The sequence below is a fragment of the Camelus bactrianus genome, chromosome X (assembly GCF_048773025.1).
Source record: "Camelus bactrianus isolate YW-2024 breed Bactrian camel chromosome X, ASM4877302v1, whole genome shotgun sequence".
Taxonomy (NCBI): Eukaryota; Metazoa; Chordata; class Mammalia; order Artiodactyla; family Camelidae; genus Camelus; species Camelus bactrianus.
This window is the reverse complement of record NC_133575.1, coordinates 92595083-92610599: the sequence shown is the minus strand read 5'-3', so window position 1 is coordinate 92610599 and position 15517 is coordinate 92595083. Positions and strand designations below refer to the sequence as shown.

General features: G+C 53.6%; 1 protein-coding gene across 5 annotated transcripts in view; it reads right to left on the bottom strand.

The window, feature by feature from the left end:
• Positions 1-12775, bottom strand: part of LONRF3 (LON peptidase N-terminal domain and ring finger 3) — a 51768-nt gene extending 38993 nt beyond the window's left edge. The window contains exons 1-4 of one of the 5 annotated variants that reach the window (XR_012504826.1): positions 11411-12775; positions 8590-8708; positions 5315-5437; positions 1376-1531 (exon numbers count right to left, since the gene is read on the bottom strand). Coding sequence is in view for 4 of the 5 variants with exons in the window: in XM_074359738.1 (XP_074215839.1) it covers positions 1376-1531; positions 5315-5437; positions 8590-8708; positions 11411-12209 (1197 nt within the window). In the remaining variant the exon portion in view is untranslated. Of the gene's footprint in view, positions 1-1375; positions 1532-5314; positions 5438-8589; positions 8709-10423; positions 11311-11410 lie in introns of those variants that run through there. The other 4 variants (XM_074359738.1, XM_074359736.1, XM_074359739.1 and 1 more) reach the window with 4 other exon arrangements.
• Positions 12776-15517: the final 2742 nt, after the last annotated feature.

The window sequence follows — 15517 nt, the reverse complement described above, 5'->3', positions numbered from 1 at the left end:
TTGCCTGCGAGAAGGATCTAGAAAATAGCACTAGAAACGAATCCGATGACAAGGTGTTTATGCAGATGTACCTGGAGAACGCTCTCTACTCTACACCCTTAGCACATGGGGTCAAAATGCACATGCTGTTTTCACCCCTCCAACTCCACCCCCTACAAAAATTGGTAGGTAGATGAAAAGCAAGGAGCATACAGTTGGGAGAAAACAATGAAGTGAGGAGAAAAAGGATGCGGGTTTTCTAAGTCTCTGACCTGCATCCTCAACTTTCCATGAGCCCCCGGCCCTGTCTACACAGAGTACACTGCTTTGCAAGGCAAAATTCGGGTGGAGACCCACCCCCTGTTCCCCAGCTGGCTCACACTGGAAAGCCAGGAGTGCTATTTTTCTTCACTTCATATTGAGCTGCAATTAGAAGTCACCCCAGACCCTTCAGTTCAGTGTCAGTGTTCTCAGTTCTGTAATAATGATCTCAAACAAGTCCTGAACTGCACAAGGGCTATTTTGATTCTAGGAGATACTTTAAGTTCTGCCCCCACCCCCTTTTTTGAGTCAAGCACACCTGCATTTTATTCATTCTCTAGAACAGGGAAAGAAGCCAGAGAAATGTAAGGTTTCCACCTGTTGCAGAATCCAGGAAGCCACAGAGACCCCAGGGCTGACATACAGGGGAAGAACACAGGGCACAGGTGGAGGGGAGGCAGATGCTCCGATGTGCCGAGATCTTCAGAGCTCAATTCTGTTCTCACTTCTGGGCTTCTGAGCCCCAGCTTCTACCCACCCACCCTCTGCTGGGAAAGCCAGGACCTGGAACCCATCATTCTCAAAGACACAAATACCTGTCTTCCTCCTAGGAACGTAATACTTCCTGAGTGGCTTCCCTCTTCCCGGCTGCAGGTATGTATCGGAAGCCTACCTCTGTGTAAGACTCGGAGCAGGAATACAAAATTACCTCCACTTGGGGGTCACACGGAGTTGCCTTTGCCCAAGGAACTCAAAGCTTGAACAAACAAAAAAGCAGGAAAGGAGGGGCTGTCAGGCCCTCTTCCCGGGCTCCGCCCCTGAACTGATAAAGCCACCCCGATTGAATGGCTCCAGGGAAGTGGGCCAGTTCCTTTCCGGTTCTGTCAAGTATCTCTCTCAGCTGAATGTGACCAAGAACTGAAAACTGAAGGTAGTAAATCACAAACCCTGGGACCCTGCCTGAAATCCAGTTTTATCTTCAAGAAATAACTTTCTAGCAAAGAACACAGCCACTAGTGACTCCATTTCTTCTTTCTCAGGAACCGAAGTAGAAGACGTACGGCTCACTCCCCACGTTTGCCCACAAAACAGCCAAACGAAGCCTCACAAGCGAGCTGGGTGAGTGGAGTTTTACCTGTGACAAGTTCGGTAGATTATGGCGGATGCCTTCAGTAGCCATTGACTCTACGTGTTCCTTTAATCTAGGGTGAGGTGCCAACAGCTTCAGGATATCAGGAGAATGTTCCTGAGAATCCCCCGGGACTGATGGTGAAAAGAAACTAAGGAGAAGCTGTGACATAAAACAGAAGACTTCACTACTTAAGTTTCTACAGGTGCTCAGGTGAGGTGGGGGATGAAGGGGTGAGGGGCACAGCTAGCAGGGCCGGACCCCAAGGAGGAAGCCTCGGACCAGAGACCTTGACACACCGGGCATCGGAATCACCTGGAGACCTTATGAAAACTCCAGGTTCCAGTTCCCCTGCCTGGCTCCCCAAGGTCTGAAATGTGGCCCTGCAGTCTGCATTTTGAAAAGGCACCACAGATGCCTCTGTCACCCTAGCCAGCTTTAAAAAACCACCACTCCGGGGCTACCCTTCCATAGAAATATCTGCAGTGGGATTTCAAAACCTATCCAGGAGGAAAGAGGCAGAGAGGTGAAGGCAGGAGAGACACATCCGCCGGGGACCTGAGTCCTGTCCGTAACACCCCTGTGGGTAGAAGTCTACAAACGTCCTCTGGGTTCCTTGCTACTTCTTTCCTCCGCCTGCCCATTTTGCACCCTCTTCCCTCGAACATCATCCCTGGATCTTGAATCGCATCAGCAGTGAAGTGTTAGGAAAAGCAGAACTCAACCTTCTTCCCTCTTCCCCCAGCCTCTCCTCCCCCTTTCTGGCCTTCACTTTCCAGAGACTCTCAGGTAACTTCCAGTACTGGGGACAGGCAGGTTTCAGTCTCTGGCTGCTTTCCTTTGCCACTGGATAAGCTGGGGGTCGTGGGATAGGGCAGGTAGGAGACCCAGAAGGGACTGGGAGTCAAAGACGTGTGGCCCCATGAAGGCTACACCATCAGCCACCCACATCCTTGCTTCAGTCCCCCCCCTCAAGAGAGCGCCAGTTACCAATATACATATGCATATATTGTATGTAACATGTAACACAGAAAGGCACTTGCTTCTGAAACATATTCACATGTTTACTGCTGAGACCCACTAAAGGGCGCTTCACCCCTGCTCTGGGCAATAAGAGTTTTAGTTGCTCAGGAGAATCTGACCAAAGCTCTGACCAAACTCTGGTTTGACTTGTTCCCCTGCTGGCCCCCAGCAGTTCCTTCATGATGTACCTTCCGAGGCCAGCACTTTCCATGCAGCCAAATCCTGCTCATCCTTCAAAACCTAGCTCCAGCGCTGCCTTCCCCTGCTACCCCAGCCTCCCTGATCTCCCCGTCCTTCCGCGTTCTCTACTGCACTGTAATGCAAAGCCTGACACTACACAGTCTATTGCTAGCCTCAGATTGTGTCGCAGATGTAAGTCTTTCTCTCTGACCAGATGGTCTGCTTCTGGAGGGCACAGGACAGATGTCCAATAAAGACTCATCACACTGGATGGAATTGAATTAAGACACTATCCATCCCAGGGCCCAAAGTCCTCAGACAGATGTCTATGTTTCCTTCCAGCCCTAAGTGAGGTGGGGAGGTACTCCCAGTGCCCAGGGCCATAAATGCCCGCTTTCAGAGGCCCCTCCTCACAGGAGCCAAAGCTGACACTCAGAAGCCCTCCTGCGTGGCCCACCAGGACCAACCTACTCTGAAGCGGTCTTCCTGGAATTCTCCCAAAAAGAGCAGAGGTGGCCACACAGCATCCCAAGGTACACAGTTAAAAGGGCAGAGAGTGGTGGGAGGGATAGAGAGGGAAACTCGAAGGAACCAAAGCAGAAATGACAGCCACACTGAGCTGCTTCCTTTACTACTGAAGACTTCATTTGAGGCCTTCTCAGTGGCTTTAGAAAACAAAAGTTGAGGGTCAACTATCAGCGAGAATGATCATTCCATGTTTATGAAAGTCAATTCCACTTCAACGTCACCCTTAGCATGGCCCAAATGGGTCAAGAAGGCAAAAAAGAATCTGAGATAAAAACAAATGCTTTTAGTGAAATCTTGGCCTGTGAGTGGCTAAGGCAGCTAATTAATGCCAAGTGAACTTGGACCATCTCTGTCATATCTGTAGCCCTGGAACTGGAAGAATCCAGTAATAAGCACAGCGGAGGGTCCACAGTGTGCTTAAGTAACTGCCATGCCCCCGCCACGCTCAGTGGAAACTGGTTTCTAAATTCTCGCCCTAGCTTCAGAACTCCGGAACGCTCGTCACAGGCAAATGCTGGCTTGGTCTGTCGGGTATTTATATCACATTATGTAACAAATGCAAGATTGTAAGGTCCTTGAGGACTGAGACTTATGCCTCTCTGGGTCTCCAGAGCTTAGCACAATGCTTTTGCCCCATCCCCTTAAGGCAGCTGTGGAAATGACACTAGCTGGTCTATACAAGCAGGCCGGAAAGAGGGGCCGACCCACTGTCCCCAAAAGTCAAGGTTCTTCTAACTGCCTTTGTCCATCCATCTCTGATCTGGATGACCCCAGTGTTACCATCCCCCCAGCCCCAGCAGTGAGTGCTGAGACTCCTGGCACGGCATCCTGGGAGAGTAGGATGGTGTGGCAGCCAACAAGGCAGACTCTGGAGGTAGGTGGAGTCAGGTCTGATCGCTCTTCCACCTATCACTAGCTGTGCGACCCCAGGAAAATCACCCAGCCTTGGCTTTCTCATCTGTCTCATCTGTGACATGGAGATAAATCTTAGTACCTACCCTCCTAGGGATGTTGTGGGGGTTAAATTATATCTTCCCTATAAAGTCCATAGCACAGTGCCTGCTGCATGAGAAATGCCTGATAAATGTTACCTGCCATTATTGTTGTTGTTGTTGTTGTTGTTGTTATTATTATTATTATTCACACTATGGACTGCAGTTAAGATCTGGGAAAGAGTCCACAGCTTGGAGCAGTTCTCTGCCACCAGTGCTCCTAACTAGGCTAAAACGACTTCCTGGAAAAGAAACCTTCTGTGAGAGGCAGAACCTCCAGAGCTCGGCCTCCCCTAGTTCATTCATTTTGCTAAAGATGCCTTTCTGGAGCCTTCATAAACCAGTCCTGTCTCTTGCTTCCTTTCTTTATCCAATGCTCTGCCAAACCACACTGGGACAGAGGTACTCGGGGTGCGGTGGTGGGTAGAGGGCGGGGCACAGGGAGAGCAGAGGCCACCGCTGACTGTCAGCATGCAGCTTCCAGGCCAAGCAGCCAGACAGCATGAGAGCACATTGCAGAACAGGCAGCAGCACGGCCCACGAAATGAGGGTGCCCGAGCCCGAGCCCTCACTAATGCTCTCAGTATTTCATGCAGTTTTAAAAAATAACAACCACATTCTCCCGGGACTCAAGAGTTGGAGTGACGGTTTGGGTTATATCATAGCGGTCCCTGACTTACATTGTGAGACAGTGGACGTGCCTTGCTTCTAGCAAAAGAGCTGAAGGTTGGAGTTCTGCATATGGCAGGGCAGATGGGTACCAACATCCTTTCTGAGGAGCCGGCTGCCCTTTGTGGCTGCTGAAGTTGTGACTTAGCCAAAGAAGAGTTCTACAACTGTAGGCAGCCTCACAACCTGGACCTCTTGACAACAGCCAGAATCTCCTCGGGAGCCTTCATCCCCATGTTAACTTATTTGGTTTTATTTTGGTTTGTTTGTTTTCTCAGTGACAACCCAGACCCTGAGTCGAAAAAGCAAAAACATTCCTCACAGGCTTCTATGAAAATGCAGGAACTGCTTAATCCGATTGTACCCACCAAAAGGATGGTGCTTCTGGGCCATCAACTGGTACTTGCATTCTCACTCCTGTCCCCTCAACCCAGGGCGCCACACACTCAGGACCCCAAAGGCCAGGGAGGACAGTTCCCTCCCTCCCCACCCTGGAGAAGACAGAGAGGTGGGAGCCCATGGGGCAGCTGGACCTGACGTCATCTCAACTCACCCTTTGGGATTCAGACCTTGCTCTTTTGTTCTTTCCATCGAGGGACACACAATAGAGAAACTCCCTTAGTGCTTCCTCCACCTTGCCCAGGGTGGCTAAGGCTTGGGCTTTTCTGAAGTGTGCCTGGAAGAAAACATAAGCGTTCAGCCCCGCTCTTCTCGGCCTCTTGACACTGCTGTTATTCATAACACCAGCTGAATGCTTCGTGGGCGTTCACTGTCTTGTGAAGGGGTTTAAAAGGACTATCTTAGGTACAGCCATATTGTATAGGCAACTGTTCTGAAGCCCATTTTAAAGAAGATAAAACTGAAAGCCAGAGAAGTGACTTGCCCAAAGTAACCCAGCTGGTAAATTGTGGAATCAGGGTTTGAGCCTGGGACTGGCTGATACCAAAGCCCAAATTCTCAACCACTGTGCCATGCTACCTCCCCTCACCCCCTGCCCCACTGCTGTAACTGGGTGGAACACCAAAAGCCATAAGAACCCCCACATGAGCACATGCTAACCAGCTTCCAGGACCTGCCCAACTGTGCCTTCCTGTTAACTAGTCTGTCAAGCGGAGACCTGGTCCATGTTACTGGCTGAGTGACTGCCCACACTCACCGCCCGTTTGTCAGCAGAGGCCCAAGTGAGCCAAGGCACATGACCTCTCCTAGACCTCAAAGGTAGCTGGTGGCAAAGCTGGAACTAGAACTGTGCCCATCCCTGCAAAGCAGATCGCCCTTCAGGGGCTAACCATGGGCTGCGCAAATGCTTTGATTCCTGTGGGCTCAGCTTATTCTGCTCCCTCACCATACCTTGAGAAAGTATAAATAAGTTTTAGGGCTCCTCAGGGTCCAGGCCCAACTGCCCTGGGAGAGAAACTCTACCGGGCAGCAGAGAAGCATCCTGGGGAAGAGGGAGAAAGAAGAAAACATGTGGGAAGACGGCTGTCCTCTCTTTGTGCTTTGGGACAAGTGGTCTTGGCAGCATGTCTTGGAGGCTGTCTCCCCATTCCCTTGCCTCCATGGCTGACCCTGTATCTAACTTAGTGAAGGAAATGATCCAGGTTGCAGCTGCTGGGCACTCTATGCTGGGCCTCACCTTCCAACATGCCTCTACAGGCCCCAGGCTCGGGCCTGCCTACAGGGCCCAGCTGGGATCTGCCTTCTTGAGCAGTGGCCCCTGCTCCCAACCTCTTGGGGGCCTCTCCCTGAGCCCCCCACCCTCCTTCTGGAACCGGATGCTGATGGCTTGTTGCCCTTTCCAAGCAGTGCTTGCCAAGGGCCCTCTCGAGAAAGGCTTGCGTGACATTTCAGGGCATTTCAGGCTAGAGAGGACAAGTGCTGGGAGACTGGAGAGGCGTTTGGGATCTGACCAGTCATACCAAGTAGGAACCCATATACTCTACCTGCTCAGGGCAGCCAGCTCACCCCACTGAGCGCTGTACTGCTTGCAGGAGATTTTGAGAACCACTGAGCCCTGGCTGAGGGGCTGAAACACAGCTACACGAGGTGAACTCCTCCCATAGGGGCATTTCACGTAGTGAAATGGTGAGAAATATGCAAATCAGGGTGTGAGGCAGCTTTGAGTCAGAAGCATCAGTTCTAGTCTCCTCTCACCCCGCAAGTCAGGAGAGTTGTCTCCTCACGGCCTCTCTGCTCACCCCAGCACTTTGGGGAAATGAAATTCCTGTTTAATACCTCCATCAAGTCTTCCTTCATTGGGGAAATCACTTTTCCCATTTCATCCAAAGGGTCCACTGCTTAATTAGGCCCATTTCCCACTGCACCATCGAGGCCCTCACCCTTAGGCCCTAAGTTTATGGTGGGAGCAGAAAGTGTTGCAAGAGAAGTCCTCTTACCCCCAGGCAGCTCCCTGGCCTGCACTGCTTACAAGGCCTGAAATGCTCCCACTGAAGCTCCTTTGCGTTAAGACATTGGTGAGTTTTAATAAACTGTAAATGTGTTCCTTGGGAAAGAGAATATACTAATTCATCATCACTCATGAAAACCCCCTCAAGAAAGAACATAAAGGATCCATTCTGACATGAATGGCCCAGTATGCAGAGCCACAGTGTTTTATCTGAAGTTCCCAGATCCCCCAAAAGGCTGATAATCCAATATTTTCAGAAGCTTGACATCAAAAGTCTTAGATGGCAAAACCTGACCTAAAATGATGTGTGTTACAGTCTTTATCCACTTGGTGTGCATTTGCATGTAATATGCTGCAGAAATATTAGTGTGTTCGACTATGGGACACTGTCCAGAGCTAATACATGGTCTTTGTGACACTGGAAACATTCCAGATTCTGAACATATTTGGCCCCATGGAATTCAGATAAGGAAGGGATCATGGACCTGGACTTGGATGAATTGGGTTTCAGAGGACAGCATCCTGGGGCTGCGCAGAAAAAGCACTACATGGAGACCCAGTGTTGTAGTGACAGAATGGCCTCTTGGTCATACTCACCTGTACCCTTCACTGCATCCCTGTAAGGCCATCAGGGCAGAAAGCAAGATCTTCGTTTTGCAAACAAGGACACCTGGGGTTCAGAGAGTGAAGCGACTTCCCCATGGTCACTTAGCTTGCAAGTAGTAGAGCCCAGGCTCAGATCTAATCTTCTAAACAAAATATTGACATGTGGCCTGACAGAGATGCAGAAAGTTACACTTTGCATACTGGCATCCGAGAGATGCTTGACCTGTCTTCCTCCCCACCCCTCCATGTGACTCACATGTTTAGGGAAACTGGCAGTCTGACTGACTACATTAACAACTTGAGATGGCAGAACCAGCCAGCAATACTTCTCTCACCCTCCTCTTCCCACTGTCCCAGGAGAACAATGATGATGCTGAGAGCAAACACATGTAATGCTATGTGCCGAGCATTGTTCTAAGTATCTACATGCATTAGCTCATGGAATCCTCACAACAAACCCTGTTAAGTAGGTGCTTTGAATACCCTCATTTTATTGATGAGGGATTTGCCCAAGGCCACACAGCTAGTGAAAGTAGCAGAGCTGGGACATGAATATACTCAGGCAGCTGGGCTCCCTAGTCCATGTTCTGGAGAGTCGCAAAGCCCAGGCTGCTCTGCAGGTCATCACTTAAAGATCAGATTGGGGAAGAATCCAGCTCTCTTGCAGACCCCTGGGTTACCCTTTGTCAAGGGAGCCTCAGCTCCATTGCAGAGCCTTCCTCCTCTTTGTGAGCTCTAGTGCCCCTACCCCCACAGGGAGGCAGCCCTTCCGGTCTCAGTACCATTCCTTCCCATCCTTCCCATCCCACACTCACCTTAAACCCCATGGGGCGGAGCTTACATGCTATTTCTGCATCATGCAGTGCATCCTCATGAGACTCCAAGGTGAAATAAATTTGAGACCGGTTGCTGTAAAGCAAGTGGTCATTTGGAGCTGCCAAAATGAGAAAAAACAACCTCATTAATGGCTCCCAGCACAAACACATGCTAAGTCCTATACGAGGATGGCTCTTGAGCAAAATGGCAACTTATCTAGGACTCTTCTACTAGGGATCCAAAGGGGTAAGCTCAATCTCCAGCCCTAATGTTGCCTTGCCTACCACACCCCCAGCCACTCTGGGTCTGAGCTTCCCCAGCTGTAAAGAAGTCATTTTTGCCCTTCTCACAAGCAGTTCCTTAGAGGGCTTGTGGTGTCAGCGGTGCATTAGCAACTCTGACATAGAGCAAACTCTGGCACCCTGCTTCATAGACATGGCTAGCAACTGGCAGCCTGGCTTCTGAGTGAGGTATCACCCACAAGGAAACAGCCCAGGGAGGAGGGAGAAGGGAGTAGCCAGATGTGACCCCCATCCTGGCCACCAGGAAGACAAGTCCAAGTTAGTCTTCCAGTGACATTAGCAAAATCTCTGTCTACAAAACCCAGAACATATGAAGTTTCTCTGAAGAAAATGGAAAATACATTTGCAAGTCTCCATTCTCTCAAGAGAGATAGCCAAATGTGAATGAACCGGGACAAGGCTTCTGGGACTAAAGGGAGGTTGGCTCTCACCAACACTGAATCACTAGATGCCATGGCTGGACAGGTCTTAAGAGATCATGTGGCTCAATCAACCCATTCTTCACATGAGGAAAATCAAGGCCAGAGAGGGGAAGGCATCTGCTCAAAGTCTAGCTAGCTGGTCAGATTTGTTGCTAACTGGCCAGACTGAATCTGGGGTGGGAGCCAGGTTCCTTTATTTCCAAAGGGGAGTATAGTACTTAGATTAATAAGGAAGAGAGACTGGCCATCTTCCAGCTTTTGGTTGGGGAGGCCTCCCCTCTTAGAAGGGTGAAGTGGTCTTGACATTTTCACCCTGACTTCTCTGGCAGTGCAAGGAAGAACCCCCAGGGGAAAGTGGCAGCAGCAACAAAGAGGGAGGAGGAGGAAGGAAGGAAGGGGCTTTCCTGGCCCTCAGGGGATGGCTGAAGGGAACGGGACCTCCCTTGGACACCTGGGCTTAAGCCTCTGCTTGTCTCCTTTGAAGTGCCCTGATCTTCCCAGGGACTGAGCTCCAGCTTCTGCGAAGGAACAGGCTTTGTTGGTTTTTTCCCCCAGGAGTGTGCAGAGGGCTCGCTTGGGTGCCCATAACTTGCCCTTAAGACATCAGTCAAGAGCTTACAGTCTCCTCTGTGCCTTTTCTGTAGCACACGCCCGCCTGGTGGCAGCTCACAGAATGCTTTGCTTGGACACAGGGGGTGAAGGGTGGAGGAGTCCCCCTCTCCCTTAGCTGCCAGTCTTCCCCAGTCAGCCCTCGTCCCATCCCACCCCCATTACCTGTTGCAAGCTCGGGTGGAGATTCAATATGTAGAGATTCCAGCCCACCCCCTCCTCCACCCATCGTAGTCAGGCTCAGGACACCCTCGGATCCCAGAGCCCTGTCTGCCCAGCCCCGTCACCTCCTCCCCGGCACGCTTCGCCAGACACTGCGCCCGCCGCCGTGCTCCTGGCAGCCGGCCCGAGCTGGGCAATTCCAGAGGCTCGGCGGCCACTTCCTGGGTCCGAACGTGGGGGGTCGGGGGGAGGGAGTCGGTCGCTGAGGGAACTCAGGCTCCCTAGTGCGGCCAGAGGCCTGGGGCTACCCACATTGCCCTTGAAGCCGCAAAGCCCACCATTTCTCCCCAGGAGGCCAGGAAAGCGGGACAGAGGCGGGTCCCCTTCGCAGCCAGCCTACGGTTCCCGGGGATCCCTGAGCCTTCGCTCGGCCGGTCGCCCTCTGGACTGGCGAGCTGGGGTTCGAGGCGAGGGCGCAGGCTGCGGGCGGGAGGAGGGCCATCTATTTCAGCCGAGGATCGTGTGATAGGAAGCGGTGACAATGAGTCACAGGGCAGCGGGGCGCGAGCGCTCCCCCCACCCCGCCCGCACACGCTCGCGGGATGGTTTCCGAGGCGAGCGTGGCCCACTTCGGTTACCTCAGCCGTTACACAATCCCGCCCGCCCGCGCGGAGGAGGGGCCGCCCGGCCCGGGCCGCTCGCGGCCCTTATGCAACCAGTGCTCTCCTGACCTAATTCCACGCCGGACCCACCCCACCGGGAGCCGTGGCCCCGGAAGGGACAACTCCTGGCCGCCCCGGCAACCCCAGGCCGGGTGGGAGCGGCAGACGCAGGCGCCGACCGAACATCCCTGGCTGGCGGGAGCCCAGCGGCCCCGGCGCGAAAGCGGGAAGGGTGCGAAGTTCCCCTTCTGGCCCGCAAGGTGCGAGCAGGTTGTAAGAGGGGCCCAGGCGTGCAGAGGCAGAAGGAGAAGGCGAGCCCGAGAAGCAGAGATGGTGACACCGAGCAAGAGACAGTGACAAAGATGCGGGGGGCGAGAAAAAGAGAAACAGTGACACAAACAGAAACAGGGACTGAGAAACGCAGAAACACACAAGGTAACAGGAGACAGAAAGACAAAGAGCAGGGAGATAGACAGATCCAGAGAAAGGGCGGTGAATTGGTAGAGACTGAGAAAAAGTCGGAGACGGAACTCCAGAACCCCCCTCCCCAACTCCGGTCGCGGTCCATCCCCCGGTCCGCGCGCCCTCCTCCGCCCGGGTCCACCCCCCAGCTCCCCGCGGGGCTCGTCCCCCGTCCCAGCCCTGGCGGCACGGTGGGCTCACCCAGCCTAACTGCCTCGTTGTACTTGAGCAGCGCCGCCTCCACCTGGCGCTCGCGGTACAGCCGGTTGCCCTCGTGCCGGAGTTGCGACGCCCGTGCGGGGCCCGGGAACAACTTGCCGAGGAGGCCGCTGAGCACCACGTTGACCCGTAGCGGCGGCGGCGCCTGCTGCCCAGCCCGCCGGGCCCCGCGCGCCCGTCCGGTGGCCACCATCAACGCGGAGAGCTTGACCCCGCACAGCGCACAGCGCCGGTCGGCTGCCCGTCCGCGTTCCAGGCACAGTTTACAAAAGGTGTGGCCGCAGGACAAGGACACGGGGTCTGAGAGAAATCCATGGCACTTCCGGCACTTGAAGCCGTCCCACACCTCGGTGGTCTCGGCGGCCGTCGCCGCCCCTGCCTCTTCCGCCGCAACCGCGCGGCTCCCGTCCGTGGGCGCCGGCGCCTCGCCTTGCGGGACGTTCTCGGCCAGGCAGCGCACCAGCTGCTCCAGCTGCTCGGCCACCAGCTGCTGCCGCTCCGAGAGCTGTCGGTACACCTCGAGGGCTTCCCGGAGGCGCCCCCCAGACGCCAGGGCGTCGGCCTGCGTGAGCAGGACTTTGCACTCCGGCGTCGAAGCCCTTGGAGGCTGCTCTTGCTCCGGCGGCCGCGTCAGTAGAGGTGCGGGGCCTTCTGTAGCCGCCTCCGGGTGGGGACCCTTGTTTCCGCGGGCCGCTGATGCATCCGGCTCTGCCAGATCTAAGTTATTGCTGCCGAGCTCAGCCGGCAAGCTCAGCATCTGTCCAGTCTGAAAGGAATCCATAGGGAGAGGGACACGCGCGAGGAAGAGGCGTCTAGGGTCCGGGAACGTGGAGCAGGGAACAGCGGCTGGAGGGAATCAGGGCTGTCACGGCCGCCGCTATGCCGTGCGCCGGTCCCAGTCGCGCCTCCGCGAGCTCCATGCCGGCCGCCCCGCGCCGCCTAATAACTGTCTTGTCTCAGCAAAGTGTTATATAAAACGGCACCACGTGACGCGCCGCCACGCCGCTCATTGGCCAGCGGCGGGGCGATTGTTACAAAACCAGACAGTTTTGTAACAGTGTTGCGCTTGCTTCTTTTGGCTTCGCTTTTCTTGGCTTCTTTTTGAGGTTGTTTGTGTTTACACTCTGCCTTATTTGCCCCTCGCAATGTGGTTCCTTTTTGGAAGAGGGGGAGAGAAAAAAAAAAAAAAACAGAGTCTTCTCCTGGGCTTCTCCGTCTCCAAACCCTATTCCAGCCTACCTCCAAACCCGCCAGCAGTTTGCTAACAGGTCCCCTCTGCCAGCCGCTCACTAGCTGACCCCTTCCCTCTCCCCGCCCCAAGAGGCCGGCACCTCGAGGCGCGCAGTCCGCTAGGTCTTTGGGGACGTCAGAGGCTCGCCCTCCCGGGGCGACGGCGGCTGTCTTCGAAGGGAAGCGGGCTGATAGGGTCCCAGGGAAGCCCCCAACCCCGGTCCCGGTCCCGGCTCCTCACACACCGAGTCCCTGACCACCTTCCCCGGGGAGTCCCCCAAAGGTAGTAAGTGCGGTCATCCAAGTGCTCTTGGTCTCCCGTGCCCTGAGCGACTCAGAGCAGCGGGCCCGCCGGGCTCAGCAGTTGGGCGGCGCTCGCTGAGCAGAGAGGGACGAGCGGAGAAGATGCGCTCGCCGGCTCGGGCCCGGAGGAGGCGCCCCGCGCGCCCGGCTTCCTCACCTCTTTCTCCTCCAATTCTGGAGCCTGCACTGGGGCGGCGGCCGGCGCCCCACCAGAGACGCACCCGGCCCTGGGGGCCACTGACCAATGGGCGCGGCCGCGAGAACAAGGCCTGCTGGGGTCAGTGGGTACTCCCGGGACGTGAGAGAACGGCGGGCGGAAGACAGGAACCCAGAGCACCGCTCGGGAGAACGTCCGCGGGTCCCGGAGCACTCGAGCCGCCGGCCCAGCTGTTTCCAGGTTCGCAGGTCCAGAGTGGAGTTCCGACCCTGGTGTGTCACAGTGGAGGGCTTCGCACGAGCCGCGGTAATGGCTAGGGGCCTCGAGGGTGCCTCGCTTATTTCCAGTGGGAAGGCCAGTGGGAGCCGCCCACACTATGTCTCCCTCCCACCCTGACACGTTGGAAGGGAACCACACGCACAAATAAGCAGACAAGCTTAGAGACCTAAAGGAATAACACATTTCCCCCAGGGTCGCGCTGCTCTGAGCAGGGAGGTGGGGTCTGGGCTTGCCTCTGGCTCAGTGGGCCTCCAGAGTTGGTTGGCTCTGGGTAGCACCTGGAGCTGTGCCCAGGGCAGGGGACCTACAATGGGCTCCTACTGTGGCCATTTCTTAGGTGAGTGACCTTTGACAAGTGATTTAAACTCTGGGAGCCATCGTCTTGGCTTCTGAACCAGTGTCAAGAATGACAAATTATGTTTCAGAGCTGGGAACCACAGGCTCGCTCGGCTGTGTGTGTCCCTTTAGGTTGTTAATCCCCCTTGAGTCGGCGCCAAGGTCTCAGAGAACAAGTACTGTGCAACGATCCCTAGAGCCTCCCTCTGAGGCAGGATATGGGGAGAGGGTCAGAGGGGAGAAGGGACAAAGGCACGTAGGGGAAAGAGACAAAGAAAAGAAATAGAGGAACTCAGGACGTAGCCAGGAAGGCACAAATAGGAAGACTTGGCTTGCAGCTCTGGCTTTGTCACAACTTACTGGGAGACTTTGGGCAAGCCCTCTCACAAGGTCTTTGTTTGACAAGGTCTTCGTCCTGATGCCCAAGGTTCTCTCCAGCTCAAACCTTGAGTGGCTTCTATCCTAAGACTAGACGTCATGATACCCAGCTCAGTTACTTAAGTATAAAAGACTAGCCCAGATGCTGTGGGAGGTGGTGGCTTGGACAAGGGGGTGAAGTCAGCAGTAGTAGTGGAAGGGCAAGGGTGGCTGGGTGGCAGTCCTCTTCATCAGGGGCAGGCCCTGAGCGAGATTTTGAAGCTAGGGAAGTCAGGAGACCAGTCAAGAGGTGGAGGAGAGGGCTATGCCAGGCATTTAGGGAGAAGCCGGGGTTCCTGCTGACTTGCTAAGAACAGATTAGATCTTTAGCTTTTTAAACTTACATAGTTATCAAAGGAATAAAGCCAACTACAAAATAAGAATTAACGGATTGCGGTAATCCAATCATAAAGGACAGGCAAGTGTGCTTACACATATTTGTGCTTAATTCTTAAATGTATTTTCTTTTTTAATTTTTAATTTTTTGGTGGGGGGAGGTAATTAGGTTTATTTGTTTATTTGTTATTTAGAGGAGGTACTGGGGACTAAACCCAGGACCTCATGCATGCTAAGCATGCGCCCTACTGCTTGAGCTATACCCTCCCCTCTACATTGCATTTTCAAATCAGGAATGCCTGTAGGATAACACCAAATGGGTTTCTATTAAATACTGGAAAATACGACCACAGTACTTTTCTTTCCTTCTTTATTTAAACAAACATTACATTGATATTCATTTGTGGACCAACTCATAAATCTACTTAAAACTTCTTCCCCTCTGCCCTTCATAATTGAAGCTCCCTAGAAGGCGGGGAGAGGAGAAATTGATGACACTTTTTCAGACACACATATTCCCTTTCGAGGGCCAACCGGGTTTTTCAAACCTCCATTTATTTTGCTAGTATCCCCTCCTGGCTAAGATTAACCAGGAAAGAGAGCAAGAGTTGATCTGCCCCTCCTTTCCAAATGACTACAGCAAGTTTTCTAACTGGGCTCTGAGGAAGCTCTCTGGGGCCCAGAGGAGACAGCAGACAGGGCTCAACTCCAACTCCTCTCAACCAGGGCAACCTTGCATCCACCTGTTTCATGTAGTGAGCTCTGGGGTATGATTTCATTGAAGAAAGGCTTTCTCGTCCTTAAAATAAAAAAGTTTGAAAACTGTGGCGATTTTCATCTCTTTTAACATATTTGTTAAGCATCTTCTACGTACTGTTCCAGGTACTGGAGATAGCTCAAAGCAGCATTTGGCTCCCAGGTCCTCCCTTCCATATGGTAGCACATCTTTTCCACACACATTCTTGTCCTGGCCTCCCAGGTCGACTAGAGGGCAAGGACTAGTGTTTTAAGTCTTTTGTCTCCTCAGGGAC